Source organism: Natator depressus, chromosome 24 (genome assembly GCF_965152275.1).
Source record: "Natator depressus isolate rNatDep1 chromosome 24, rNatDep2.hap1, whole genome shotgun sequence".
NCBI lineage: Eukaryota > Metazoa > Chordata > Testudines > Cheloniidae > Natator > Natator depressus.
In genome coordinates this window covers 7,064,908-7,074,753 of record NC_134257.1, presented here as the reverse complement: position 1 = coordinate 7,074,753, position 9,846 = coordinate 7,064,908, and the positions used below count along the sequence as shown (strand labels likewise).

The window sequence follows — 9,846 nt, the reverse complement described above, 5'->3', positions numbered from 1 at the left end:
GTTTAGAGCAGCCTCCAGGCAGGGCCAGCTTATATATAGCATGAACATCAACTTGGGATAACAGGAGAGTGGGCTCAGCAGAGGATCTGGCCCTGATTTGCAGTAGGATTTTATTGAGGCTGAGGTTTGAAAGGGCAATTTGGATGCCCAGTTAATGTGAGCTTGGCAAAGACGATCTGCAGAGATGGCCATATTCCAGACTGCGTGGGTGACAACTGGTTAGAGGAGATGGATTTGGAATCTCTTAGGGGGCATCTCACTTTGTTCTCTCTCTAAGGCATTTTGCACATTATGCTAAGGAGCGTGTATTATGCACATATCTGAGAAAAGTGTCCTAAAAGTACATTTTGACCCAAATTTTCCCAAATGGGGTAACTCCACCACACTTTCATATTCCAGCCCCATCCATTCCTTACCCAATGGGCTCCACTCCCAGCCTTTTCCTTAAATCAGGGGTGGCCAACCTGAGCCCGCGAAGGAGCCCGAATTTACCAAAGTACATTGCCAAAGAGCCACAGTCATATGTCAGCAGTTTCCCCCATCAGCTCCCGCCCCCCCCAGTGACTCCCGCCCACCGGCAGCCCCCCCAAACAGCACCTTCCCCTCCCTCCCCGTGCCTCCTGCCTGCCACAATCAGCTGTTTCATAGTGTGCAGGAGGCTCTTGGGGGATAGGGGGAGGAGCGAGGGCATGGCAGGCTCTGGAGAAGGGGCAGGAGCCTTGGGGAAGGGGTGGACTGGGGTCAGGACCTGGGGCAGAGCCAGGGTTGAGCAGTGAGCACCCCCCGGCACATTGGAAAGTTGGAGCCTGTAGCTCCAGCCCCGGAGTTGGTGCCTAGACAAGGAGCCGCATGTTAACTTCTGAAGAGCCACATGCGGCTCCGGAGCCACAGGTTGGCCACCCCTGCCTTAAATCTATAGTAAAAGCGAAACACACAAGCTAAGTTGTATTTTTTGCTCATTTCCCCACTTCCAGGGTGCCCAGGGAACTTGTTTGTTGGTTTCCTCCATCCTTTGCTAAAATCTTGGGGCGGACCTTGATCTCCATATGATATACCTCTTTGTGATTGTTATGCTTGGGACATAAAAAACATCAAATGCTCATGCTGAAAGTTTGTCACCTCACATTACTTTTATTCTTAGAATCCAGAACAACACACAGTAACCAAAAACACAGAGAGACAAAGCAGGCTGCTCCCTAAGGCAGAGAGGCAAAATTCACCCACCTTTTTCCTAGGCTGACTCTTTTCAGACTGACATCTGCTAGGACCAGATTGTACACTTCCCTACAGGCTGCAAGCAGGACCAGGAAAATCCCCTGCAATTTAAAGGGATAAACCACAAGTTTAACAGTTTTCATACACCACCGTGTTATTGATGCTAATCCCATCTGACCTTATGCATCTCTGAAGCATAGACAATATTCCACCTGAATAGCAGTCAGAAGAGGGTGTTGTTATGGGCATCCAACTATAACACAGCAGATTGCTCTAGACACACACCATGCTGTTACCCAGTCTGAGCTTGAATTTCTTCTCTAATAGATTTTAAAGGCAAAGGAATATTTTCCCCCATGTTTGCCCCGCTGCTTCTCAGAGCAGGTTTCGAATGGGGCTACCAATAACTCCTGACCCTCTTCTTTTGTCATGCATGTTGCCCCACTGATCTATAAGAGGAAATAGAACATTTTCCTCTCCACGTGACAAAGTCTTTCATCAAGAGATCCATTAGCTAGCAGGCGTCTGTCTGTCTCACAGCATCACCTATTCATTACTGAAGAAAGGCACAAGATGTCCCACCAGATAGTTGGGATGCTTCTAGTCTATATGCACAGTAAGTATTTTAGCCTGATTTATTTCATGCTTATTTTCTACCATGCTACAAATAATTTTCTACACAAGGACCTTCTGCAATTCTAAGAGGTGCTAACATCAACCTGGTCAGAGAGATAGTCACATCTTTTACTTTGTCAACTGAAATCTGGAGAGAGGAGATGAAATATTCGGTTTTTAAAGAAACCTGGATGCCAGATACTAACCTTGAAAATAGTTCCTGGTTCTGGATAATGTCCTGGAATATGGTGCAAAATCTACTTTTTCCCCTGTGCTGCTGTATAACACAGGCTGGCGTATTTTTAAGCGGAATGATCAAAAGGAGAATTTGAAACACAAAGGGCGATGTTAACAAATGACTCCCCCATGTACAATTTAGTAAAATTCTAGGGTTTTAACCACTGATTTGGGTATGCATGAGAGGGAATGTGTAGCTTGGTGATTAGGGAAGGGAACTGGAAATCTGTAGCCCTTGGTTCTAAACTCTGATGTTGTTGTTACATTACATTAATTCCCCCACAGGCTACATGAATCCTAAGAAAACAAATGGCTAGAAATAGAGAAAAATTAAAATAAATCTTTAACAAATATGTGCTTTGTGTTATTCTTGGACCTTCTGCTCTATATAGCGTATTGCAAAAGCCCAGGCTTGTCCAGTGCTCACTGTATTAACACACTCCTTTCTTCCTCTGTATAGTGACTGCCTCAGAAGAATGGCTACAAATCCAGCAAAGCCCAGCACAGGTGCAGCGGACCCCTGGACAGACTGCACAGCTGGACTGTCACTCTTCTAAAGTAAAAGGAAGGATTATGTGGTACAAGGAACAACAGAGTGGAAGTTTGAAATGGATTTACCAGAGTTTTGAGTCTGCACCTGCCGATGGAAAATACTCGAGTTATGTGAGCACTGCGGCAAACACGTTTTCTCTGATAATCAATAACCTGCAAAGAGACGACTCAGGGGTTTATTACTGTGGCCTCTCTGCCTTTCTGTATCTACAGCCCAACTTCGGGAATGGGACCAGACTAATTGTCACAGGTGAGTTTCCAATAGCTCAGAACAACGATATTCCAATGCTAGGAGGTAGTGTGAAAAAATCCCCTTTTTTTTTGGCTATGTTGTGGCCAATCCCCCCATTTCAGCTTTAAGCCATTGGTATTTGTGAAAAGAGAGCATAGTCCAGGCAGTGAGCCAGGGCACAGGGTAGGGAATTAGGACACCTGGGTTTGTTCCTTAATCCCTGAGGGCAAGATTTTCAGATGAAGTCAGAACCCAAGAGCTCCCATTTAGGTACTCAAATAAATGCCCAGATTGTAAAATGCTCCAATCAAAACCTAGTTTTTGAAATCTGGAACGTTTTGAAAAATCTGACCTTGAATTTCTCTGCATCTCAGATTCCTCACCTGTATAATGACACGCCTGTGTGAAAGCACTTTGAGATCTCTGGATGAAAAGCAGCCTGTCAGTGGTAGGTGTTAATGTTTCTCTGCCTTCCAACTGGTAAGTTACATTAGCAATCAGATTTGAGTCACATTTGCTGATGATTCCCACTGCAACTGCCTGAGCCTAGGGCATGGGGTACGTTTCACCTGCCCTGCGAACCTTTATACAACGTTAATAATACTCAGGTTCTTTCCAGGCTTTGTGATTCTGCCCACGTGTTCAGACAGGGGGCTAGTCATTGTCTCAAGCAGCACAGTATGAATTGAATGTATAAATTCAACGTACGACTCGTGATATCTACATATTTTTGATCCACATTTTGTGCAAATATTCCAAAGAGTGCACATAAAAAGGAAGGCAATTTAGGAATTACTTTGGGCGCTACTAGACGCTGTAGCTAATGGGATGAATGCAACAATAGGAAAAGTTTGACTGACCATTACTTGTAAGCAACAATGGCTCCTCTATCAGGCTTTACATCCAGAGATCTCAAAGCACCTTGCAAAGGTGACTAAGTTTCATCTCCCTTACTGTACAGTTGGAGACAAGGTCACATCCCCTCTCCATGCCTCAGTTTCCCCAAGGTCACACAGTAGGTCAGAGACAGAGCTGGGAATGGGTCTCAGGCCTCCTGACTCCCAGTCTGGGTTCCTCACCAGCAGCTGACCAGCTCTTCCTCTGCCTTTGTACCAAAGCAAACACGCTGTTGGCACTCAGCAAATAATCCAGTCAGGACAAATTTGCGAGCAGCAATGGATCGGGGGAGTCTCCGAAAGAGGATACCCCAGAGTGTAAAACACTGAAAATTGGCACAGACAAAGCATTAGACACTGAAAACACCCTGCACTAGTTGGGGCAGGGGCAGGAGCTCAGTATGGACTAGAGGAGTTACCGGTAACAGATCTTTCCAATCTCTAGTTTCTGTGACTCTCTTTTAGATGCCTCTGAGCCGAGCCTTTCCATCCTGGTTCCCTCCAACCCAGAGGATGCTGAGCTTCCCCCCGTCATTCCTCTGCTCTGCCTGCTCTCTGATTTCACTCCTCCCTGGAGTGCTGTTCTCTGGGACACTGGGGAGCAGGTGTCTGAGGGTCAGATGGATGCTGGAGCCATAGACGGGAACGGGGTCTTTAGTGTTTGGAGCCTAACGACAATCCCTTCTGAGACGTGGAACCAGGAGACGATCTGCACTTGTACAGCCAAGGAGAACAGCACGGGGAGAAGCATCAGTGTTACAGTCTCCAGGGAAACAGGTCTAGTATCCTATCATCCAGTCTAACCTGCCTACCTGGGTATTTATGCTACATCCCTCACGGAGGTATCTGGACACGAAGAGTCAGTGACATCTACTCCAGGCTAGAGAAATAGAGAGAATTAGATGAGATGGCTCAGGTGAAGGATAACTAGTGGGAGTGAGGAGAGGTTTAGGAAACCATTGAGAGGTTGCTTGAAGTGTGGGGCAGACAGTTACAGTCGCTTCCCCCATCACCCACCTTTCCCACCCCCAGCCCTTCTGAAAACCTTCATTTTTCAACCCTCCCAGTGGTGAGAAATGGGTTTCTGGTCAAGCAGCCTGAGCCTTCCCCTCCACGTGAGCACAGCAAAGATACAGACGGGTCACTTGGGGTGAGCCAAAGGGGAAGAACTAGGAGCACTGGGAAGGAAATCGACAGAGGGAACAGCAGGATGAATGGCAGGAATGGCTTCCTGACAGCGAGATCTAACAAGTAATGGAACAGATGCCCGGGGCAGGGCGGGAAGCCCCTGTAAACAGGACTGGACAAAGCACTAGTGAATATAACATAGGGAACAATCCTGCAGCGGCCGGGGAGGAGCTAGAGGTCACCCAGTGTAACAGGGTCGTCTCCATCTCTGACTTTAGAATTCTGTGCCACTCCCCCCTTTAAATAACTTGATTCTGTTGCAGCCATCACGGGAGGAGGAGACCTCAGGCTGAAATGGCTCCATGGAACAATGTCCAGTGCAGGCCAGCAGGATTAGGGCTGGTCTACACTGTTATCGGGTAACTGTTGAGCCGTGGTGTGAATTGTTGCCGACATGGTTATGCCAGTAAAAGCCTCCGCGTGGATGTAGTTATACGGTGTAAAGGGGCCTTACACCAGCACCGGTTATTTCAGTTCATGAATCAGGAGAAGCTGTGCCGGAAATATTACAGGGCCAAAATTTTGTATAGACAAACCCTTTAAGAACAAAGCGAATTCCAGGTGGCACAGACGGGTGTGTCCAGCCTTCCAAAAGGCCTTTTAATTTCCTAATCGCCTCGGCATTTGCGGCAAACTTGTGCTGGGAAAAAAGAAGCCACCTGGAATCTGACCACAGCACTTCATGATGCACACATTCGAGGAATGATCTGGGGTGGGAGAGAGAGAAGAGAGACACAATAACAACGATAGATCGTGTTGCAACGTCATAGAATCATAGACGATTAGGGTTGGGAGAGACCTCAGGAGGTCATCTAGTCCCACCCCCTGCTCAAAACAAGACCAACCCCAGCTAAATCATCCCTCTTCCCTGTCTTCCCTTCATATGCAGCAGGGCAGTGGCTCTCAACCTTTCCATACCTCTGTACCCCTCTCAGGAGCCTGATTTGTTTTGCGTACCCCCAAGTTACATCTCACTTAAAAGCTACTTGCTTACACAGAGATAAACATACAAAAGTGTCACAGCTCACGGTTATCGAAAAATTGCGGACTTTCACAATTTTACCATATAATGATAAAAGAAATCAATTGGAATATAAATATTGTACTTATATTTCAGTGTATAGTATAGAGAGCAGTATAAATAAGTCACTGTCTGTATGACATTTTAGTTTGTACTGACTTCGCTAGTGCTTTTTATGTAGCCTGTTGTAAAAGTAGGCAAATATCTAGATGAACTGATGAGCCTCCTGGAAGACCTCTGCGTACCCCCAGTGTTAGGGGCACCCCTGGTTGAGGACCACCACTATAGAGCATAGAACAACGGGTGCGGAGCTTCGGGGAACATCTCCCTTTGCCCATGAAGTTGCATGGGACGCAGAGATCAGAAGCCCATGTTTTGATAGGTGTTTTCTATACTCAGCATCTCTTCTCTCTGCAGGAGACTGTAGGATTGTGTTCTATGCTGGGCTGCCCTGTATTTTCATCCTTCTCCTCATCCAGCTGTTGATCTTGCTTTGGAGGAAGTGCCCCATCAGAGGTAACTCAGTCATATTTCCGTCGGCTTTAAAGCAGCCACTCATCACACATCCCTGTAACTATCCCTTTGTGTCATCCACCAGGGAGAGCTGTGCAAAGAGGGAATCCAATACCTATGAGGCAGATCCCACAGGTAAGCTGTTTTTTTTAGCATTTGGCACATCAGTAAGATACAGTGTCTTAACAACAGGGGACTAGAGCCAGTGTTCTGGCCAATGTCCAACCCTAGTGTCTACACTTTGCCTCCTGAATTCACTGAGGTTTCATTTGAATTTATTCTTCTCTGCTTGTCTAGCGGAAGTGTTGTGTAGGGTTGTTGGTACAGAAGAACTGCTGGTTTCCACACCAGAGGTGGCTGCAGGTCAGGCATGGTGAAATAGTGTGGTATATATTTCTGTAAAGGACCACCAGATCATCTTGTCTGACCTCACAGGCCACCAACAGCATCCAGCCATGCTCACACTAAACCCAGCACCCAGGATAAAAGACAACAACTGAGGACAAAAGAGAAATCTGCACCGTTGATATAGTTTTTTCACAGTCTTACAACACAAAAGCTGCTCTAATACAAAGAATTAATAATAATATCGTCTCTTTCCTTTTTCTATTTCAGACTGAATATGCGACTCTGACTTACAACAGAAATGCTTCTCGGTGACTGATGCAGTCTCACAAAAGTGGTTTATATTTTTTAAAACAAGAGATGCAAAAAGCAAGAACGAAAGCGAGAGAAATACGGAAAGTCTCATGTTTGTAATGAGCTGTGATGTGATGTGCGTTTGCTTGAAATACAGTCACTTCCTCGGTCACTTCTCTGAACCCATAGTCTGGACCGACACCTCCCTTCTTGCAAAAAGTCACGTGGGGTCATTTGTGACTTGCCTGCAGATTCGTGGGGCATTGTATTCACCTCTCATCTCAAACATGGCACTTTCCCCCCCCGTAGCACCTTGTCACAGGGTTCACTCACCCCTAGGGCGCCTCCTCCTGGCTGCTCATGGGATTAGCTTCTTCCAGCTCTGACAGCCCCTTCCATCGCCTCGTTCTCGCTGCCGCCCCACTCGCTCTCTGCGACTCTGCACTTCCCTCTTCCTGGCTCGGCTGCTCCCTCTTCAGGCCTTGGCCCTCTGGCCAGGTCACTGGGTGTTTTCCCCGTGCCAGGGTATCAAAGTCCCACAGGACAAACTGTCCCAGGCAGTCTCCAAACCCACTGCCCTGACAGTGCCACTTCCCCAGTGGCTGGGAGGGGAAACTGGGCCTGTCCTCAACTCCTGGCTCCAGCTCAGGGATCCTTGAGTCAGCAGTTAAGGTCTGCAATGTCCTGCCTTGCTGGGGCTTCCTGAGCTGTTTCCTCCTCTGCCTCTCTCACTGTAACACTACCCTGCTAGATAAAACATTCCTCAGGGCCTGGGTCCCCAGGGTTTCTCCTCTGCCCCCAGGGTTCCTCCTTTCCCTCTCTCATGCCCAGAGAGTGACTGTAGCCTTCCTCACTGCAGCCCTTCTCTGCTGTCGGGTTCCTGGATTTATACCAGCCCCACCTGTTCCTGCTCAGCTGGGCTCCATCATCCTGCAGGGGTTACTTAGGCCTCTTAATTCCTCTCAGCTGGGGCCTATCTGCTTAATTGGCCCCTTCTTAGCCTCATTAACCCCTTCCAGGCTAGTGTGGACTGAACACCTCATCATATCCCCTATCACCAGGATAGGCAATTGGTGCTGATTGAGGGTGATAAGAGTCACGGGCTCCATTTGTGAACCTCCCTCCAAGCACTGACCCTCTGCAGAGGGAGCCCAGCCCAAGGCCGGCCGTGCTGGGGCTTTGGGGTCAGTACTTAGATCACAATCAGGCCTGTGTTTTCACATTTTTACTGTCACTCGTGAGGAGCCAAAGGGCTGGTTAGACTTCCAATAACAGAATATAGATAGTAAGGGTCGGACTGTAACACCTGTACCCACACGGGTGAGAAGCTACGGATGTGAGCAGTCCTTGGAACTTCAGTGGGACCCCTGCTGTGAATAACGGCTCCCCAGGGGGAGTGAGAGGTTCATCGCCTGGCCCCAAATGAACTACAAAGGGCCACCTACTTCTCTCAGTGACCCCCTGTAAACCCAGAGTAACTCCGCTGCCTTCAGCAGAGCTCTCCTAGGTGTACACCAGCGTCAGAGAGAGCAGAATCGGGCCCAAAGACTGTAAGAAGTCACCTGTCAATCAATACGCTGAGCTTCATGCATCTCAGCTGCTAGAGAAAGGAACGGAAACATGAGGGAGGACGTGGCATATTTTTTAATGAGCAACATTTAGAATTACAGCTTCAAAATGAGGAGTTAGGATCCAACCAGGCAGCATGTGCAGGCTCCGTGGCTGGGGGAGCCCCTCCCATTGATAAAGCTGTTACTGATAGAAGATAGATGGGTGTTGGCACGAGGCCCTGTGGATTGAGCCCTTCAGGAAAAACAGCAGTTTCCCGAGGAATTTGTTGGAGTAGCTGCTCCAGGACAGGGATGCGGACAGAGCCTGACCTCACACAGCTCCGTTCAGAAACAGTTTCCCATTCGTCATCTCCCCTCACACCATGGAACGATACTGCTGGCCAGGCGGCACGGTCCTGCTGATGGCAGCTCCTAGGAGGCAGCCAAAAGCAACCTCCACCCAGCTGGAAAGTGTCACTTCTGTCTGGTTCTGCCCCTTCCATCTGCTGAGCTCATCAGGGGGCCAAGGCTGGTTCTGCATCTGGGTTTTTCTGGTCCTGCTTGTGCCACTGGTAACACACCTGAGTCTCACGGGGTGGGATTGGCCATAAACGCACCAATATATTGCAAAGATACCTGTAGGACACTAGGAAATCTCCCACCTGCAAGGGTCTGGTTCTTTTTGTGACTTCCTGCTCTGCATAGGCCAGGTGGGCAAGTGGGTCAATCTTCAGATTCAGTGTGGAACTGAGCCACGTTCAGCAGCAGTGAAGAGCAGTAAGAGGCACTGAAAACAAACCGACAGCTTCTACGGAAAGTCAGCACCTTACAGGATGGTCCTGTCATTGAGATGAGCAGTGAAACAGCAGTGAGTGTCCAGCTTGGATCCCCGTCTGGGCTACGATTTCCCCCTTTTCCCTTTCACTGGTCGCTGCTCCACGCTCTGGTTGTGATTCCTTGAATCAAACTCCAGTTGGGCATAAGAGGTTTGACCCTGTTTGACAATATTCAGCAACGTTAGACACCTCCACGCAAGGTTAATTAGCCAAACTTTGACAGAGTTGGACACAACAATCAGTTACATTTAAAAACAGATTGTTAAGCTTTATTTAAAATTCCACTTTCCAAACAGGGCACGTCATTAGCACTGAAATGATCATGGGAATCTTGCTTTAAAAGTCCAGCAGT

General features: G+C 48.0%; 1 protein-coding gene across 1 annotated transcript; it reads left to right on the top strand.

Moving 5' to 3' along the window:
* Window positions 1-1,726: 1,726 nt before the first annotated feature.
* On the top strand, window positions 1,727-7,203 carry LOC141977432 (immunoglobulin lambda-1 light chain-like). The gene is made up of 6 exons (XM_074938908.1): window positions 1,727-1,831; window positions 2,528-2,869; window positions 4,213-4,524; window positions 6,374-6,472; window positions 6,555-6,604; window positions 7,085-7,203. The coding sequence occupies exons 1-6, from the start codon at window positions 1,789-1,791 to the stop codon at window positions 7,127-7,129; spliced, it is 891 nt and encodes a 296-aa protein (XP_074795009.1). The 5' UTR covers window positions 1,727-1,788; the 3' UTR covers window positions 7,130-7,203.
* The last annotated feature ends 2,643 nt before the right edge of the window (window positions 7,204-9,846 follow it).

What these genes read in the sequence shown, in the direction of transcription:
- LOC141977432 (XM_074938908.1), top strand. Translation starts at nt 1,789, where the DNA reads ATGTCCCACCAGATAGTTGGGATGCTTCTAGTCTATATGCACA. An exon ending in GACCAGACTAATTGTCACAG is followed by an intron (nt 2,870 to 4,212) that starts GTGAGTTTCCAA and finishes ACTCTCTTTTAG; the next exon opens with ATGCCTCTGAGCCGAGCCTT. An exon ending in CTATGAGGCAGATCCCACAG is followed by an intron (nt 6,605 to 7,084) that starts GTAAGCTGTTTT and finishes TTTCTATTTCAG; the next exon opens with ACTGAATATGCGACTCTGAC.